This window comes from Microcaecilia unicolor, chromosome 6 (genome assembly GCF_901765095.1).
Source record: "Microcaecilia unicolor chromosome 6, aMicUni1.1, whole genome shotgun sequence".
NCBI classification, from domain to species: domain Eukaryota; kingdom Metazoa; phylum Chordata; class Amphibia; order Gymnophiona; family Siphonopidae; genus Microcaecilia; species Microcaecilia unicolor.
Genome location: NC_044036.1, coordinates 73,350,997 through 73,372,186, shown reverse-complemented (window position 1 = coordinate 73,372,186; position 21,190 = coordinate 73,350,997). Strand labels below are relative to the sequence as shown.

The window sequence follows — 21,190 nt, the reverse complement described above, 5'->3', positions numbered from 1 at the left end:
TTGGTTTAATCGGTTAGAGTAGTAATTAGTTCTAAATCGTAATCATTGTGTCTTTTGGAGGGGCTGGTTATAGGGATTCACTGTATTCTGATGTTTTCACCTAGTAAAGGGCCACCAAACCAGACATTATGAGTATCAGGTGCTTAACAACCAGACTTACTATTTATAAGTACAGTTTTAAAAAAAATCATTAACTAGGTTGAGACCTGGGAGCATTTAACATCTTTCTTTCCTGTGCCTACATCAAAAGAAGATGGCATGTGGGAACTTGCTCCTTTTGTTTCATGGACTGCAGTGATATTTCACAGAGAAGGTATTGAATAATGAGGGAAGGGTTTCCTTCATGCAGAACTATCCAGTCAGTTTAAATGTGCCAACATTGGGCAGTTCAACACACTATTAGCTGCCAAGTTCATACAAAGATAATTATGTTCAATGGAAAATAAATCTGTTGGCTCAAGCTGCTTGCTATGTGAAATTTCCATCACTGATTCATTATTGCTACCAAGTATTACATATTAAGGGCATTTGCTTTAAACTTACATGTACAAGGTTGTGCTTTTTAAACCCAAAGGTGAATCCTGAGTGTGGTTGAACAATTAGGTATAAACTGTGTTGTTTCTTACTTTACTTATTTAGGACTGCTTTGGGTACTACTGATCTGTACATCTGCTGTCTAGGATTTTGGAAGATGGAAATGAGAAAATAAAATTAAGTTTTGGATATTTTCTGTAGAAACTATTGTTTATTTGTACAATATGTGTATAGTTGGCTGTTCTGGTGTATGCATATCTATACATATGGCTACAATCTCTAAACATGCGGAATCATTAAAGGATAGGCTTTTAAATGCAGTTAGGTATACATGCTAATCTCAACTTTGTTAAATGTTTCAGATGTATCCATCTACTTGCTCCCATGATATACTTGAATTTTATTGTTCCATTTTACTGTATTTTCAAATGTAAGCCACATGAAGACTAACTCAACCTGTTGTGTAGCTGGGCTCTAGTATTACCATATTGAAAATGCAACCATACTATGCCTCTGTGGGTATGTTCCACTAATAAGTTACTGGCTTTCTTGAAAGGATTATATAACCTTTGGGTGCATGACTAGGAACACAAACATATACTTATTTATTCAATATCACAATTCCTCATATAAGAGAGAAGGGGGTGGAAAGAACACTGTCAGGAACTCCAGAGAGAGAAAGCAGTAGAACAAGATGAAGAGACGAGAAGACTTATTTCATTAATACAGCTTAATAACGCATTTTATATTTGTTATAAAGCAAAGTTGAGGGATATGTGCCACTGCACTAATTATTTTCCAAGATACTGTGATGTATGTTGAGAGGCTAACCAGAATCAAGTCTACTATAATGGCAAAGTTTAAGTTATGGGATAATGCAACTTCATTTAACAATGTCAGGGTTTCCAAGGTTTCCATAAGTATGCATCTAGTTTATGTTGATGCAGGACAGAGTGTTTACTTAGAAATCCATTATCAAGTGCACTCTAAGGCATTATTTAAGAGTATACCATGCACTACTCACACCTATATGCCTAGTGCCTCCCCATGCCAACTCTGGGCCCTCCCAAAATGTCAGGTCTGGCTACACCCCTGGCGTTTTAGTAGTTCCTTCCTTATTGGTTTCTTCTCAGGTATTTTTAGTGTGATTCATGTTTAGCACAAGGCCTGTGAAGCACAGAGTATTTTGTCTCAACAATTTTGTAGCTTACGCTGACATGAGTAAGACAAAAGTCAAAAAGTCTTTAACACATAATATCCTTAGAGTACTTAGCACCTCACGAGGGGGTCAATACCATTACAGGTGCCAACTCATATCACTACAAATACACCCAAAACATGATTTCATATTGTATTGCTATACTGCAAGTCTCAGTTAGGGATCTAGAGGATAATGTCATGCTCAGCTCAAAGTAAAATGGTGAGAAATGGCATTCTAAAGATAACCTCTAAGGAATTCATCTGTGGGTTTGGAACGTACCTGAAAATAGCAATGCCCCAGTCTTAAATAAAGATTACATATACTCAGTCAAAAACAGCTTTAGAACAGAATTTGATAGTGCTGTATGTTGCTGATTTAGCTACTGTATACAGTTGCTCTAGGTATCCTAATAATGGAAGCTATATGACAGAAACCTGAGAAATTCTGGAAGATAATCAAGATAGCAGACTAGTGGTAGTCTTACGGGAAAAAGATTAAGACATACTTTGTATGGAAACATAAAAAGAAAAGCTGATAGAAGAATACCCTAATCCTAATGTCTTTCACCAGAACCTCAGGCAAATAACTAAATATTTTGTGCTGTGCAACATTTCAGTTTTTGACTTTTAAATTTAATAAATTCTTCTGCAATTCCTCTAAAAACCGGAAGGTTTGAAAATTTCATAGTTCACATTTACTTATGCAAAGTGTGATATCAAGGTACACATAGATCCATAGAGGATAAGGTAAATTGTGACTTGCTAGCGTGCCTGCTCCATTAAGTTCAGGGGGACTGTGGAATAGTTGCTTCAGAATCTGAAAAATAGTAACATACCAGTAATATTTATAACTGATCACTAGTGTTCATTATTACTTGCTGTTGAGAACAAGTCTACTTCTGAAGTATAGCACAACACACAGGGGGGACATTTTGTTTAGAGAGCAGAGGATTAAGCAATTTTAACTCCCCCATATTTATTTGAAATAGGACTCAGTCAGCAGAATACATAAAACAGCAAATAAATAACAAGACTGACCCACATAGCATTTTATTGAAGGAAAATAAAACAGAAATTGACTTGATTTAAACCAAACATTCAGTAGGCAAGCAAAAAGGTGGCTCATCTACAATGTTGCTGCAGAGTATAACATTCTATTTTCTATGAACGGGGGGACACTCAAAACTTCATGGAATAAATCCCATGGCATTTTGAGTATCCCTCACTCATAGAACTAGATTGTTGATGAACTACCTTTGTGTTTGTCTGTTACAGTACTTTCTTTGTGCTTCCTGTTTATCTTTGCTACATATTCATTTGTGCTCTCAGCTTGAATCTCCAACCTGGGCTGCTCTTTGCTTTAGCTCCCAATTCCTCTCTTTCAGTGCCTGGTTCATATCAGCAAGTTCTTGGTCTCTGTCTTCAAGCTCACTCTTGTATCTTCTGAAATTAAAAAAAAAAAAAAAACACTCTCTCTCTCCTTAAGCAAGGTAAATAATAGCACTAAGTGATGCACATTTTGAACACCACAAATTATAGCTACATGATGCTAGGGTCAACATGGGGAGTCACCACTAAGGAAAAGGATTTAGCTGTTATCATGGACAATGTGTTGAAATCTTTTGCTCAGTGTGCAGCAGTGGACAAAAAAAGCAAACAATATTAGGAATTATTAGGAAAGGAATAGAGACTAAAACAATATCATAATGTCTCTGTTTCGCTCCATCATGAGACTGCTTCTCAAGTACTATATGCAATTCTTGCTGCCATATTTCAAAAAAATGTGTAGTGGAATTGAAAAAGGTACAAAGAAGGGCAACCAAAATAATTAAGGGGGATGGAACAACTCTCATATAAGTAAAGATCAAAGAGGTTAGGGCTCTAAAGCTTGAAGAGCAGGCTGAGGGGAGATACGATAGAGGTCTATAAAATCCAAAATGGAGTGGAATGGGTAAATATAAATCGACTGCTTTTTCTTTCAAAGAGTATAAAGACTAGAGGACATTCCATGAAGTTAGGGGAAAGAGAATGGGGCTTGCTATACCGCCTTTTTGTGGTTTTTGCAACTACATTCAAAGCAGTTTACAGGGATTGGGACTTCATATACCGCCTTTCTGTGTTTTTTTGCAACTACATTCAAAGCGGTTTACAGGGAATAGGACTTGATATACCGCCTTTCTGTGTTTTTTGCAACTAGATTCAAAGTACTTTACACAGTTTATACAGGTACTAGGGCAATGGAGGGTTTGGTGACTTGCCCAGAGTCACAAGGAGCTGCAGTGAGAATCAAATCCTGTTCCCCAGGATCGAACTCTGCTGCACTAACCACTAGGCTACTCCTCCACTCCATATAGTAGCAACAAATAGAAGAAAGTATTTTTTCAGCCAATGTATTATTAAGTTCTGGAACTCAATGATGGTGCCGGGGTAAAAAGCAGTTAATGTAGCCAAGTTAAAAAAAGGTTTGGAAAATTTCTGGAGGAAAAGCACATAAACTGTTATTAAAATAAACCCAGGGAAAGCCACTGCTTATCCCTGAGGGTAAGTAATGTGAAATCTTTCTAATATTTGGGACTCTTCCAGACACTTTTGACCTGGACTAGCCACTGTTGGAAAACAGGATACTGGGCTAGATGGACCCATGGTCTGACACAGTAGGACAACTCTTTATGTTCTTAAGTTATATATTTCCTCCTATTGGAGAAGTTTAAACCCCTGCCTCTTTCCCACCTCTAAGTCTTACTTCGTCTAGTTTCTTGATCGAAAAGGTTCTGCTTTATATCTATCTACATCCTTCTCCCTAGCACAACACATTACATACAGTAAAAAGCAGAGAGGAAGTTCATTTAAATGGGCAAAAGTGCTTGAACAGAATCTCTTTCTATGCACCTCCAAGGTATCTAAGGCTCTCTCAAACAGCATCCCTAATCATATCCTATCAAAAGAAAATTGCACAACATGTTGCCCACCAGCGAGCTTTCTCATAATAGCCTCCACAGTCTGGAACACACTGCCAGAAAGTCTTGCATTAGGTGTAGCCTATCTCTTACTTCAGCAAGTGGGTAAAAGCCTGGCCTTTCTCCAAAGCCTTTAATGGAAGAGGCAACTAAACAGGTAGTCAAACACACAAGGACTACAACAGCTGCAGATATTACAGGACTTGCTTACCACATGTACTCTAGATGAGATCAGTTGCATGTACTTTTTCTGACTGCATGTGCAGTTTTCCTTAAGTTAGTCACCCTTATCATCAATCTATAGTCCTGTTACGGTATCTTATCTATTTTTATTTATTTCAAATCTCCACATCCCTTTGTCCCTTTTGCTATTAAGATGTTTTAATGTGTATTGTGTTGGCACTGTAAATAGCACACTATAGTGCTCATTTTTGAAGCATATGAATGTCTCAAGGCCTAAATGGACATCCATGTGCTTGAAACGTCCAAATCCCAACTTTGCAAAGGTAGAATAGGGACGTCCAACACTTCAATATGTCCATATAGGAAGGGGGCATGTTTTGGGTGTGTTTTGGGAGGGACTAGGGAGGGCCTGAAATCTGGACGTCCAACAGCAATTACCAAAGGGGAAGAAATGTGCATGTCTAAAAAGGATGTCCTTATTTAGACCTGTTTCAGGAACTTCCAGGTTACAGAAAGATGCTCTGAATTTAGCAGATGTCTACTGGAGGGATTAAGGCATGACAGTCCCCCCAGTGGTTGCTGTACCCCTTCACCTCCCCCAAACGTGAAAACGACAATGTATACTAGGGCTCTATGACAGTTTCAGATACTATAGACATTCCTAACAGAGCAGCATGCAGATCTGAGGAGTAACCTTATGGTTACTGAGGTGGACTCAGAGCCAAGGGACCGAGGTTCAAATCTCTCTTCACCTTTTTTTTTTTTAAATCTTTAAACTGTGAGCCTTCCAGGGACAGAAAAATACATACCATGCCTGAATATTTTTTTTGAGTGAAATATGTTTCCACTCAAAGAATAGTTAAGCTCTGGAACTCATTGCTGGAGGATGTGGTAGCATATCCGAGTTTAAAAAAAGGTTTGGACAAGTTCCTGGAGGAAAAGTCCATAATCTGCTATTGAGACAGACAAGGGGGAAGCCACTGCTTGCCCTGGGATTGGCAGCATGGAATGTTGCTACTATTTGAGTTTCTGCCAGGTACTTGTGACCTGACTTGGCCACTGCAGAAAGAAGGATACTGGGCTAGAAGGACCATTGGTCTGATCCAGTATGGCTATTCTTATGTTCTTATATAAGACACTTACAAGCCTGAAGGCTATTGAAGTGATGGTACATTCAAGTACAGTAGGTATTTCTCTCTTCCTGGACGGATCACAATTAAACAAAAAAAAAAGTCATCACAAACAGCTGAAATGGGATCTAAACCTGATCCCCTGACTCTCAATCCACTACTCGAACTATTAGGCTACCTCTCTGCTCTGAATGGATGACTGTGTGGTCATTTTATAAGATGGATGTTCCTATGCTACCACACAGATGTCCATATCCCTTGTTTTCCCCTGTTCATAATTTGGAAGTTTCAGTTTGTAAAATAGATATTTATGCTGGATGTTTCCAGCTCATGACATCCATCCCACATGTATAGGTCCGCTCTGGTTATGCGGTTCAAGAAAAAGGTTTTGCATTACTACAGCTGAACCCCTGATGACGCTTAGCGAAATACAGTGATGTGTCAGGTTTAATACAGGAGGGAGTGACTGCATGAAAAACGGAATCGTTACTGAAGGAAATGCACAGATGTTTGGAGAAAGTGAAAGATGATACATTGAGGCGATAGGTTTTTGCCCCAGTATATGTGATGGAGGAAGCTTTTTTTAAATAATAGAAGACTGCCCTCAGAAGCAGGAATTTATATGAAAGCTGTCTGAACATATGGAAGCACTGAATATAAGCGAACTTTGGAACAGTAGGATGTTTATATATTTAAGTATTTCATTTGGATAAACAGTGCTTTATATAGCAGAACTATTGAACTAAAGAGAATTTTTTCTGTGATTGAAGAACCACAGTAATATAGGGCTTTATAAAGAAAAATGTTAAATAATTAAAGCATTGTGATGGTGACATTCCAGTAACAGAGGATTAGTAAATTATATTATTGTTAGTTTGATATGACTGTGAGGAGTGCATGGTTGATGTTGAGGTAAGGAGATTTTATATTTGTTTTAATAAAGTAATTTTTGCAATTAAGAAAATGAGTAACAGTTACTGAAATAAGGGCTATAAATTGTAACTAGACAATAGAGTATACTCAGTAGATGATGTGTTCTAAAATACATGGAAAATGGATGTCCATTTTTGATGCACTGACTTTCTAAAATGCCACTCCACATATATTAATTTAGCAACACAAGTGAGAAAAAAAAAAGAAAAAAGTTCTTCTTTCACTCCTCATGCCAGGTTCACAGAAAATTTTTTTATGCTGCTTCTAGTCCATTAGTTGTGAAAGCCTGGCTCTTCTCCAAATCTTTAACAGAAGAAGCAGGGATATTCTTTTTACAGTTATTTTATTTGAACTTTTGACAGCTTTGAGATTGGATTAGTCATTTGTGGCTTTCTTCTGCTCATGAAAATAGGCCAGAATAGGAGTGCTTCAAGATTATAGTTAATACCACTGTTATAAAAAGTAGAAAAATCCAAGTATGATCAAACCTTTACAGATGTATACATGTTACACACCTATCAGCTTATGAAAGTAAAATGAGTATGGGAGCAGGCAATCCAAAAACAAAAAGCAGATCTATTGGATGTTTTAGCCATACCCCTGATGCTATGAAGTTTCACTCACCTAAGCTCACCAGCAAGGTCTTTTATGGTTGCTTTCTTTTCTTCTAGAGATAACTGCGTATTCTGTAGAAGACCTTCCAACTCCTGAAGTCTTCTTACAGTGCCTTTTAGTTCTTTTTGGACACTTTGCAAGTCATGCTCAAGCTCCTCTCGCCTTTGCAAGAAATCTTCTTGGTATGCTTTGCTGTTTTGTAACTTGCTTTCCAAATTATTCACTGTATGAATACCCATAAAGAAATAACTTGTATATAAAGTACTGTTTTTGTAAAAAACAAACACTGATCAGTTTTGCTTTATTTACTCAGCAGTTCCCCCCCCCCCCCCCCCCCCCCCACTCCTTTGAGTTTCTAGATCAGTTTGAACTAGGGCTGAGAATCTCTGAGATCTGGCCCATGAGCTTTCATTTGCAATTATCAGTGCCTCCTCCCCTATTGTTTATATCTTCTTACACCTATGGGTGTTAATGAGGTAATCTCCTATTCTCTCCCAATGCTCAGAGAACAGTGCACAAAACAAAGCTGCCCTTACTGCTAAAAACCTAATGCCAGCTCAGAGCTGGCATCAGGGTGTTTGAACAGAGGATTTTCCAGAATCTTGCCTTTAAAATCTGTCAGTTTTTATTTAATTTGGAAGCAGAAGGAAGTCCATGCAAGCCCCTAAGCACTGGTAGTAACAGACAAATGTGTGCGAGTCAGAGTAAACCCGAAAGTGAAAGCACACATTGGTGCCTGTTTTCTGTGCTTAAATATAAGCTTTTCAGGTGAAAAAAAATTTGAAAAGCTTATATTTAAAGGCACAGAAAAACGGAGCTGATGTGTGCTTTGCTGTCGAGTTTACCTGGTACATGCATACAAGACCTCTGCTTACTGCGGAACTCTTGTGCACATGCACCAGGCATGTTCCTCCTCCTGTGCATGTACTCAATGAGGTTTGGCACAGGAATAAGTTACAGTAAATGAATCTTGCCTTGATGAACAAAATTTATCACACAGCTCAAAACTGATAAAAAATGGACTGAGTGAGTTTTGGAAAAGTGCTCTTCAATTAATAACACAAAATGTTGAGTTCTTGCAAAAGAATTGTAAGCAACTAAGCAAAGCTGCTATTTCAATGAGTTACCAATTTCTGTCTTTTTATCCAGCTCGGCCTGTGTTTGCTGCAGTGTCATTTCTAAATGGTTAAACTGGACAGTCTTTGTTTCATTATCATGCCTTAAGACTTTCATCGCCTCTTCCATTCCCCTCAGCTCATTCCTGGAAAGATCCAGCTCATGTGTCAGCTGTCTGAAATTGTAAAAGCAGAAATATCAAATACTTAGAATCGGAATATATAAACAGTGGACAAGCCAGATCACAAGTACCTGGCAGAATCCCAAAAATGTATCAAGATTCCATCCTACTTACCCCCAGGGATAAGCAGTGGCTTTCCTCAAGTCTACCTTAATAACATATTATGGACACTACCTCCAGGAATTTGTCCAAACCTTTTTTTTTTTATACCTAGCTACATTAACTGCTTTTACCAAGTAAGGATATAAGAACACAAGAATAGCCATACAGGGTCAGACCAATGATCGATCATCTAACTTCTAACAGTGGCCAATCAAGGTCACAAATACCTGGCAGAAACCCAAATAGTAGCAACATTTCATGCTCCGGCAGCGTACCTTTTCTAATTCCATTATGTCATTTTTGTAGGGGCAGCCAAGCAGTGTCCAAGGGCCCAGAAGGTCTGGGGGGCCTAGTGCCTCCCTCCCCCCCTGCACCTCAGTGGGCCCTCCCTGGGAGACTGCTGCAGGAAGTCTCAGCAACCATTATGAAGTGGCGGTGCCGGGTAGAGCAGCGGCAGCAGGCAGGAAAGAGTGGAGTTCTTTCCGGCCCCCCCCCCCCCCCCCCGAGAGGCCACTAGACCACCAGGGCTCTTCAAGGTAGGCTCAGGGGGCTATAGTGTGCAAGAGGGGGGGCTGGAAACAAAGGTGGGGGCGGCGACCCTTTCTGTCCAGAGGATCAGATCACTGTCAGTCCACCCCTGCTTTTTTGAGATGTGGCAACCAAAACTGCAAGCAATACCAAGATGTGATTTCACCATGAGGCATGCATTATGATATTCTTTGTTTTACTTTCAATTCCTCTCCTTATAATTCCTAACATTCTGTTTGCTTTTTTGACCACTGACACACACTGAGCAGAAAATTTCAATGTATTATACTGCCCATGATTTCATCTAAATCCTTTTCCTTAGTAGTGACTATTAACATGGAACCTAACATCTTGTCACTATAATTTGGGTTATTCTTCACAATGTGCACCACTTTACACTTGCCCACATTAAAGTTCATCTGCTATATAGATATCTAGTCTTCTAGCCTCCTGCAATTTCTCATAATCTACATGCGATTTAACAACTTCGAATAATTTTGTGTTATCTGCAAACTTGATCACTTCACCTGTTGTTCCTATTTCCCTCGTACTTTGACAATATTGACTGGAATTCCATACAAACTGGAGATTCAAATTTTAGGAATTGTTTTAGATTTTGGATTAACGATGGAAAAACACAAACAAGTTCATGAAACAGCAGTTCCTTAAATTTAAAATGATATGCTGCATTAGACCTTTTCTAGAGGCCTGACATTTACAATTGATTGTTGCGTTGTCTCAAATGGACTACTGCAATGTAGTTTTGTTGGACTTACCAGAAAGACAAATTCAAAGACTCCAGGTTTTACACAATGCAACGTGAAATTAAGTTCAAGGGGCAAACATGCAGCTCCGTATTTGATCAAATAACGTTGGTTCCCAGAAAAGCTAGAGTGGAGTTTAAGCTCTGATTTTTTAAATCTTAAATGGTCTTTGCCTAGGATATTGCAGCAAGATTCAATCTGAGATACAAGTTTCTTCCATGAACTGAAACTTGTAATACCCAATCTTAAAAACAGTCATCTAAAAAAGATAAGCAATCAGACAATAGAGGACCTGAAGCAGTGGTGTGCTGGAGCCGGCTCGCACCGGCTCGCAAGAGCCGCTTGTTAAATTTTGACAGCTCTTGCGAGCCGGTTGTTGTTGGGGGCGAGCCGGCTCCATTGCGGGAGGTAAGCATGGCAGGAGGGCGCCATCACTGGCCATGCTTACCTCCCCTGCCGCTCCGAAGCATGTACAACCATGTCCTTCGCCCACCTCCGTCTTTTTTTAATTACCTCCGTCGAAGCGCCGCCATTTAAAGCCCTGCTGCGTGCTGGCTGGCCGTCTCCAGGCTTCCCCTGCTTGATTCGGATGATGTTCGTGCCTTAGTCCCGCCTTCATTCTGACGTCATTTCCTTTTTCGCGAAGGCGGGACTAAGGCACGAACATCATCCGAATCAAGCAGGGGAAGCCTGGAGACGGCCAGCCAGCACGCAGCAGGGCTTTAAATGGCGGCGCTTCGACGGAGGTAATTAAAAAAAGACGGAGGGGGGCGGGAGGGGAGGGTGGGAGCGAAGGACATCTTTGGACATGCTTCAGAGCGGCAGGGGAGGGAGGAGAATCGCTGGATGGGTAGAGGGGGGCAGGGGAGAGACCTGCTGGGCATGGGTGGGTAGAGGGGGCAGGGAAGAGACCTGCTGGGCATAGGTGGGTAGAGGGGGGGCAGGGAAGAGACCTGCTGAGCATGGGTGGGTAGAGGGGGGCAGGGGAAAGAATTGCTGGACATGGATGGGCAGAGGGGGACAGGGGAGAAAACTGCTGGGCATGGATGGGCAGAGGGAGGCAGGGGAGAGAATTGCTGGCCATGGATGGGCAGAGGGAGGCAGGGGAGAGATTTGCTGGCCATGGATGGGCAGAGGGGGGCAAGGAAGGAGAACTGCTGGGCATGGATGGGCAGAGGGAGGCAAGGGAGGAGAACTGCTGGGCATGGATGGGCAGAGGGAGGCAAGGGAGGAGAACAGCTGGCCATGGATGGGCAGAGGGAGGCAAGGGAGGAGAACAGCTGGCCATGGATGGGCAGAGGGAGGCAGGGGAGAGAATTGCTGGCCATGGATGCGCAGGGGAGAGAATTGCTGGGCATGGATGGGCAGAGGGGGGCATGGGAGAGAATTGCTGGGCATGGATGGGCAGAGGGAGGCAGGGGAGAGAATTGCTGGGCACGGATGGGCAGGGGAGAGAATTGCTGGGCATGGATGGGCAGAGGGAGGCAGGGGAGAGAATTGCTGGCCATGGATGGGCAGAGGGAGGCAGGGGAGAGATTTGCTGGCCATGGATGGGCAGAGGGAAGCAGGGGAGAGAATTGCTGGGCATGGATGGGCAGAGGAGAGAATTGCTGGGCAGAGGGGGCAGGGGAGAGAAGAGAATTGCTGGGTATGGATGGATAGAGAGGGGCAGGGGAGAGAGGAGAGTTTCAGGACATGGATGGCGGGGAGAGCAAGAGAAATTCTGGACATGGAGGGAAGATAGAGGAAGGAGATTAGATGAGGGAAAAGGAAGTGAGGAGAGAAACTGCACATGGATGGAGAAAATAGGCAGAAGCTGGATCCACTGTACAGTCAAGTATGCGGAGGACCAGAAATGAAGAAGAGAGGAGGAAAGAAAAGAAATAAATGGAAAGGAAGCCCTGGAAATGGAGTCACGGGAACAGATAGAGAGCAGCAGAATCAGATACTGGACCAGCATGATCAGAGAAACAAAGTCACCAGACAACAAAGGTAGAAAAAAAATAATCTTATTTTCATTATAGTGTTTGGAATATGTCCACTTTGAGAATCAGGTGCTGAACGTTAAAAGTTTATGTTTATTTACTTATTCATGGCATTTTATCCCATATTAAACATGAATTAGATTGGAACCTGGGATCATTTAATTTTTTTTCCTGGAGAGAGTAATGTGTTGGCCGCTGCCCCCCCCCCCCCCCCCCGGGTATAGCCAGCTCTGCAAATTTTTTTTTTTGGGGGGGGGGGCGCAGGGGTGGACGGGGGGGCGCCGAGGTGGACCGGGGAGAGAGCCTGTTGTTAAAAATTTACCAGCACACCACTGACCTGAAGCATGGAACATCTACCTAAAGATCTGAGAAATGTGTCAAATTATTATACATAGTAATATAGTAGATGATGGCAGAAAAAGACCTGCATGGTCCATCCAGTGTGCCCAACAAAATAAACTCATATGTGCTACTTTTTGTGTATACCCTACCTTGATTTGTACCTGTCCTCTTCAGGGCACAGACCGTATAAGACTGCCCAGCACTATCCCCGCCTCCCACCACCAGCTCTGGCACAGACCTTATAAGTCTGCCCAGCACTATCCCCGCCTCCCAATCTCTGCTAAGCTCCTGAGGATCCATTCCTTCTGAACAGGATTCCCTTTATGTTTATCCCACGCATGTTTGAATTCCGTTACCATTTTCATTTCCACCACCTCCCACGGGAGGGCATATGCGCTGAAGACATGGGGCCCAATAGTCAAAGTGATTTAAATGGTCAGGAGAGGCTCCTGGCTATTTAAATTGTTTGCTCGGGGCTAACCAGCAATATTTAGCAGCACTTAAATGGGACAGTGCTGCTGAGTATTGCTGCTAACTGATGAAGTTAACAGTCGGTTAGGCCAAAAACGGCCCTAGCTGGTTTGCCATAATATTCAGATTGCTAACTGGCTAGGTAAACGCATAAGGACAGAAGACTGTCCTAACTTTATGTACCAAGTTTAATTGGACACCAGCCTGAATATCAGAGGGTGCCCAGTTAAACTCACTTCAGATCTTGCGGGTATCCCCTCCTGATCTCTGAAGAAATTAGAAAGCTGCCGCTGCCGCCCCCTCCTCTTACCTCAGTAGGCCTCCCTAGCCTACCTGAAGATGTCCCTGGTGGTCTAGGGGGAAATTGGGCAGTAGCAATGCACATTCATTCCTGCCTGACGCTGTCTCCTCTAGCAGCAGTTTCACGGTATTGACCCAGTAGTTATTTTGTAAATACTTTGATCAATAATAGTATGATTATAAGCCTTTTTCAAAAATTATGACTATATCAAAATTTTTAATTATTTTCTTATAAGCTGCTTTGAGCCTTGTTAAGTAGGTTCGAAATGCTTAAATTAAATCTTTGGTGCTTATCCAACACTTTCTTGAATTCTCATTGTCCTTGTCTTCACAGCCTCCACTGGGAGGCTGTTTGCCACATCAATCACCCGTTCTGTATTTTAATGAATTACTCCAGAGTCTACCCCAGTATTTCCAATCACCTTCCAATACCCGAGTTCCCATCCCCTCCCTCTCTTACCCCTACTTTTTACCTACTCTTTATTGTTGATGACTATTAATTTTGAATGCCTCTTGGATGTTTGTTATATTCTGTCCTGTCTGAGACTGTAGTTCCTTTCCTACTCTGAAATTCTGCTTTAGTCTGTAAACTGCCTAGTATAGTAAAATACTAATAAACCATAAACCCTTTTCTTCCCTCTATAACCCCTCATTCCAGAATGTCCTTGAAAGAGGTTCAGCTTCCATGAATTTAATACCTTAAAGGTATTTAAAGATTTGGATTTAGCTCATGCCTTCTAGTAGTTTCATGAGTCAATTGTTTGACTGTGGATTGAATTTTCCAGCAACATTTTTATTCAGGTTTCCATGAACCCCAACAACTCAGCATCTTACACAGACTTAGGAAAGCCCAAAAAATGCAGGTTATTCCTGCATGATCTATTTTCTAGATCCTCCAGCTTAAATTTGCATTGTGCTAGGGCCCGCGGAAGCATATGAAGATCTGTATGGGTTTTTCCTGCTGCATCCTCCACCGAGCTGATGTGAGATTCACATTCTGCCATACGGCTGCCAAAGTTCACCACTGTTCAAGAGAGCTCAGCAAATTGTGCTGCAAGGCTAGCAAATTGTTCTTTCAAAGTCAAAACCACCACTTCACTGATATGCTGAGCTATATCTGGCAGCGTCACAGATGAGTGCTCGGTCTGGTCTGCCATCTTAGAATTCTCTGTGCACATCGCCTCTCCTCATCTTTTTTCTTTGCCTTGCTGGCCATAGCTGGAGGTGAGCACAACACAAATTTGTCCATAGAACAACTCCAGTGGAGAGAAATTGTGGTAGAGTTTGTGCAGAGTTTAGTTCAATTCAGGGGGGGTTAAGATGATGGGAGCTCTGGAGCTTGACAAACACAGCCTCCCTGTTCAGCACATCAAGTGATCTTCCCTCAATCATTCCTCAACTTTGTTAAGACCATATCTCATGTTTTCCACATCTTTCAGGATGTCTATCCTGTTTCAGATGTTGGTATCACTGGCAAATAGGCAAACCTTTCCTAACAGTCCCTCTGCAACTTTGCTTACAAAAATATTGAAAAGACCTGAACTGATCCTTGTAATACAATGCTGGTTATGTCCCTTTCCTTGGAGTGAGCTCCATTTCCTACTATACTTTGTTGCTTCCCACTTGAGTCAGTTAAGTCAATGTTGGGCCCACAGCTAGGGTGCTCAGTTTAGTTGAGCGTTACCTTAGTGAAGCATGTCAAAGGCCTTGTTGAAATCAAAGCACACTACATTTAGCACTCTTTCCTGATCCAACTTTCTGGTCACCCAGTCAAAGAAATTGATTAGGTTGGTCTGACAAAAGCTACCTTTAGCAAAACCATGTTTCCCTGGATTCTGTAAATCCAGTGTATTCCAGAACACATTATCTTCACTAATTACCTGCAGGATGAAGAAGTCTGGCAAGTGTACAATTTTGGATTATGCAGCTGGTTTTAACATTTCAGGCCCTATTTCAACAGTGCAATGTAGACTTGACTGACAGAGCCAAAGGAACAAGTCATTCCTATGCTGAATACAAATACACATTACATGTAACAATTACATTAGCACTATCTTGCAAAAAGGAGTTCATGATTTTAAAGAAATGTATTTTGAACACAATTCAAATGGGTTTCTGATGGTACAGTCTTTAGTGATTACAATTCAAGTTTTCAGGAAAACACAATAATGGAGTCTATAAAGGAGATTAGTGAACTTACTTGAGCGTGCTACTAAGCTGAAGCACTTGCTGACTTTTCAAATCTGCATCTTCACAAGCCACATGGAGTTTCTCTTCCATCCTTTTTAACTCTTCTCTTGAAAATGCTTTTTTCCTTTGAAGATCTTTTTCAAGTTTGGATACCTATAAATACGAACAGTGTTGAGTGTGGTGTTTTATGCTACCTACGATGTACCAAATCACAGAAAGCTATATCCTGAAGACTAGTTGTGTGCACAGTCTATAGGCTGTAGTTCATCGCTATGTTCACAGAACAGAGTATACCCTAAAGGATAAGCAACCTATGAGTTGCATTTAATGTCTCAACATACTTTCTAGAAATGAATTCAAGCAAGTAAAATTTTATAACATTGACACAGCTGGTCAACATCTCTTGACTTCAATGCTGTCCTGTGACACTGAAACCGATCCATCTCTTTTTCAATTTGATGTCAAACTTCACATTTTGGAACCACTTGACCTAAAATAGTTGCTGTACATTTGTTGGCAAGTTGTGGGTACCATGAGCATGGGACTGCTCATAAGGAGGAGCTTCACTAGTTATCTGTAACAGCAAGAGTTAAGTTTAAAAGTGCTGTTTTTGATACGGTGTGTGATAAGGGGGGTTGGTATGCGCCTAGTCATTCTTTGTGCTCAGAGGATACTATGTTGATTCTTGAAGAAGCTAAATTGGCTGTTACTAGAGCAAGTGCTTTTTCTGCAGCAGAGACAGTGCTGTTGAATGGGCTCCCACTGGAGATGCAGAAAGAGGTGGATGTCATGGTGTTTTGGAAGCAACGTTAAGGCATTTTTATTTATTAAGGTATATAGTAGTTAATCTGAATATTTACAAGGAGTTGCAGAATTTTTTATTTACTTTTGTTATCCTTTTGTATTTTATGATGTTTATTTAAAAAATGTATATGTTAAAGTGTAACTTACCAAGAGAGATTGGTAAGAAATACTTTTTAATAAAATAAATACTGATATACTACTTAGTTTATGAAGAATCAGCATAGTGGTTGTGCATGTGCAAACCAACAACTCCAGATTAGCTTGTTAGAGATAAGGAGAGAAATAGTCTAAAAGTTCCTTTTCAGTATAAATACACCGTTTAAAAATTGCCCACCTTGTACATGCACAAAAGCAAGCAAACAACTAACAATGCAGGTATTTTTACTTGTGGATAAGGCAGGCTCAGATGTGGGTTTAGGCAACACACAATTTTGCTTTTTCAAATCTACATGCATTTCAATATTTGTGTTTTCAATTATTATTTATTCCATGCTCTCACTTTGGTTTTCTCACAGTTTTATGCAAGTAGAATGTCTCCCATTTATTTTTGATTTGTGCATATTTTACATCATGCTGTCTAGAAACATAGAAACATGACAGCAGGTAAAGACCAAATGGCCCATCCAGTCTGCCCTTCCCTCAGTAACCACTAACTCCTCCTTTTCCTAAGGGATCCCACGTGCCTGTCCCACTCTTTCTTAAATTCCACGCATCCACCACCCTTTCTGTGAAAGAGTATTTTCTTAGACTCCTCCTAAGCCTGTTTCCTCTTAACTTCCTGCGTATACATGTTGAGGTTCATGAGCCTGTCCCTATATGTTTTCTGACAGAGACTGCTTACCAATTTAGTAGCCGCCCTCTGGACCAACTCCATCCTGTTTATATCTTTCTGTAGGTGCGGTCTCCAGAACTGCACACAGTACTCTAAATGGGGCCTCACCAGAGACTTATACAAGGGCATTATCACCTCTTTTTTTCCTGTTTGGACACCTTAAGGTCATCAGACACAATCACCCCCAAGTCCCGCTCTTCTTTCGTACTCAGAAGCACTTCACCCCCTATACTGTACTGTGCCCTTGGATTCTTATAACCCTCGGTGTACTGGGAACTTGATACTGAAACTTTCTCTTTCTGTAACCTCCTACCTGCTTGAGCTCCTGTTCCCGTATTCTTTTGGTCCAACCTTTTCCTGCCCCCTTACAGTACCTATTGGCTTCTATTGCTATACTCTTTCATTTTCATCTCCAAAGCTACTACAACTATTTAATGGTTTCTGCTAAATCCAGTAAGGGATCCTTCAAGGAAGCCACTATTATAGTGTTGGAGAAACCTGGTCGTGATCCCTTGTTACTTAAAAAATATCATCCGATATCTTTGCTGAATTATGATTGCAAAATATATGCCAAGATTTTGGCTGATAGACTGTGAAAGGTTATACCATACTTAATACATCCCACACAATGTTTTTATAAAGGGCAGGTTGTCAGCAGATAATACCAGAGTGTTCTGTCATGTTATCGAGGCGGCTCAATTTATGGTGAGTTCGGCCTGTGCCATCTCCCTTGACGCTGAGAAAGCTTTTGATTATATTGAATGGCAGTTCCTTTTCACTGTGCTAAAATGGTTTCATCTGGGAGACACATTTATTGATATGATTCAAACTCTGTATTCTAATCCATCCACATGTATTTTTGTAAACTCTTATGTCACCCTATTTCTCTATGTCAAGAGGAACATGACAAGAATGTCCTCTCTTTCCACTTCCCTTTATATTGATACTTGAACCATTGCTGATATCTATTAGACAATCTGATCAGATTATAGTTATTGAACTGGCTGGTTAATCAACTAAATTATCTGCATATGCAGATGATGTGTTACTATACATTTTATCTCCAGAAACTTCTGTCCCTAACCTTTTTGCATTAATAGAGAAAATTGGTTCTTTATCCGGCTATACTATTAATTGGTCAAAGACAGAGGTATTACCATTGAATGATTATTGCTTACCTGATAGTTTCCCATCAATATCTATATGCTGGTATAAAATGATCTTAAATACTTAGGCCCGCTTACAGCATCCTCACAGGAAACCTTAGATATGAATATATACCAGGTTTTGAAACAAATTAAGAACAGTTGTGCTAGATGGTCCCCTATGTACTTACCTTGGTGGGGCAGACTAGATAGTATAAAAATGGTTTTGGCCCATCAAATACTTTGTCTACTATCTATGCTACCCTTCACATTCCCCACATGTTTCTTCAAAACTGTGGATAAAGTTTTGTAAAATTTCTTATGGAAAAATAAACCCCTCAGAATTCCTCTCCATAAATTAAAATAACCTAGAAATTTTGGGGGTGTCAATTTTCCTGATTTTGAACATTATAAATATGCTTTTCTTCTAAGGGCAGTGGCATGGTGAATATCTGAAGATTTATTAGATACTCCTCCTATCTGGTTACCCTTGGAATAAGCTTTGTCACATTCACTGCCCTTATCATGCCGTTTTGGCTCACTATTATCTAAGATAGTAATACTCATAACATTCTATCGAGTGCACTTATTGCTATAGCGATAACAAATTTAAAAATTCCATCTCTTCCTCATTAATGACCCCTTTATGAATAATCCATCTCTCTGTATTAATCATAAAACAGTTTATTGGGATGCTTGGATACATTGCAGCATCTACTCTTTACAAGACATAGTAAAGGATGGTTCTTTTGTTTCCTTTGAACAGCTTTGCAATAAGTTCCATTTACCATTATCACAATTATTTAAATATTTGCAACTAAGATCTTGTACCCTGGCTAATGTGCAGTCTTTGAATTCTTTATGTGCAACACCTGAAATGTTCAAATTATTAATGGATGCCCTGGTTTGGGGTAAAACTGCTTCAAAGATAAACAAAATGTTTAACTCTACTTGTTCCCTTTCATTACTATCCCTGTGTAAGACCTGGTCTACAGACACTGGCTGGCAACTTTCTGAACAGTGGTGTTATTTTTGGCAGAAAGTTAATAAGCCGTTATCATCTGCGCCTATATTGCAGTCATTATATTTTGTTTTACACAGAGCCTTGTGGACTCCAGTCTGTCGTCAAGTACATACCTCATCTTCTAACAAATGCTGGTCATGTCTTCATGACCTTGGAACTCTTGAACATTTACTGTTTTCCTGCAGTGGGCTGCAATAATTCTGACAGGAAGTCTGGTCTCGCATATCAGAACTTATTTCTATACATACACCTATCACTTACAAAAATGTAATATTCTGATCTCTTGGATTTGTACATTCATTAACCATTGAACAATCCAAACTACTTGACATATTTATGGCTATAGCTCTAAAAACTATCATCACAGCTTGGAAAGACAATAGTAAAGTGACTTTCATATTTTGGTGAAACTCAGCTTTTTCCATATATAAATATGAATCAGTTATGGCAGAATGTTCCAATCATTACTTACAACATAAACAACTTTAGAGCCCTATATCTTACTTTTGTCATAATTAGATGGTTAAGTTTATAAGTTTAACTATTATAATCCCATACCAGGGTTTTATTGGGTACAATATGACTTAAATATGGTATTATATATGTACCTTCTTTATGTAATGCTATTATGACATTTTAAATAGTATTGTATATTCTTTAAAATATATTATGCAACATCTGATCCTTCTATTTTAATTCCATTATTATAATTTTTTTTATTCTTTGATAGGCATCCTTTGTTTGGTAAGTTGCCTGCATGATTTTTATTTTTGGTTTTGTATTTTGTAACTTTTGTATAAAATATTTTCAATAAAAGTTATTTGAAATCCTAATGGGATGAAAAGGTCAAAACATAATTGATTTTTCAAGAATACATTAAGTAATCCAAAACTTAAATAAAAGCCTAGTTTAAATTGTTTTCACAAATTTTAAAGTTTATGGCACCTGTGGTACCTGAAAGCACTTCACAAAACTAATAAATACTATTATTCATTTGAACTGGGTGCTTTCTCTCATTAAGATTATTATGTTTCAAATTGTGGTTTTATTTCTAAAAGTTGTGCAATATTGCTCCAACAGAATTTTATTTGTATCCTACTCATCTGCCTTGAAAATGCATGAAGGCAGCCATTTATTAATTGTGAGTCTAAAATAATGCCATTAGAATTGTCTGTCACAGGGCCCATACAAGTAAAATGGGCCCTGCAGCACATAACATGTGCTCATGGTGTTAGTACTTGCTAGACATAATGGAAGAAAGTAGGGGATGACACAATGACATCCAGTGTTTGCTCACTCACTACACGTTAGACATGCTTCTGTTCACCTAGCTGCAATATATAAAGGTGATATACCTTCCATGTTTTTTGACAAGCACCGCACACAGTGTCCCCACATTCTAAAAGGGTTCTGTGACCCCTGAGGCAGGCTGGTTCAACTGCCGAAACACGGTCCCATGTCAGAACCCAACTTGGTGCTTTGCTCAATAAAGACTGCTTTTGCATTTATCCTCTGAGTGGAAGTCATTGTGTCATCCCCTACTTCTTCCATTGTGTCTTGGAAACACTGTAGTGTTTTTTTCCTGTTTTGTCCTTCACGTTAGTACTTGCTAAACATTAGTAAATGACCCCCAAACTGATTCTTCTGATCTCAAATCTGTGTAAGGAGGTATATAACAGGTATAGTTTGACAAAACTTACAATTGTGTTAACAGAATAACAACAGTAAAATGACCAAATTTGACATTAGTGTGGGTCTTGTATATTTCAGTGGGGGAGGGGATGACATCATATAATGGAACTTAGCAAGTAAAATGTTGTAATACTACTACTAGATTGTTGGTTCAATATTGCC

At 40.1% G+C, this 21,190-nt stretch overlaps 1 protein-coding gene across 6 annotated transcripts in view; it reads right to left on the bottom strand.

Annotated features, from left to right (window-relative positions):
* CCDC18 (coiled-coil domain containing 18) overlaps positions 1–21,190 on the bottom strand; it is a 251,047-nt gene that overhangs the window by 54,164 nt on the left and 175,693 nt on the right. For all 6 annotated transcript variants that reach the window (XM_030205711.1, XM_030205709.1, XM_030205710.1 and 3 more), the window contains 4 exons: positions 15,542–15,684; positions 8,680–8,843; positions 7,562–7,775; positions 3,078–3,177 (listed from right to left, as the gene is read on the bottom strand). In XM_030205711.1, the coding sequence (XP_030061571.1) occupies positions 3,078–3,177; positions 7,562–7,775; positions 8,680–8,843; positions 15,542–15,684 (621 nt within the window). The remainder of the gene's footprint in view (positions 1–3,077; positions 3,178–7,561; positions 7,776–8,679; positions 8,844–15,541; positions 15,685–21,190) is intronic.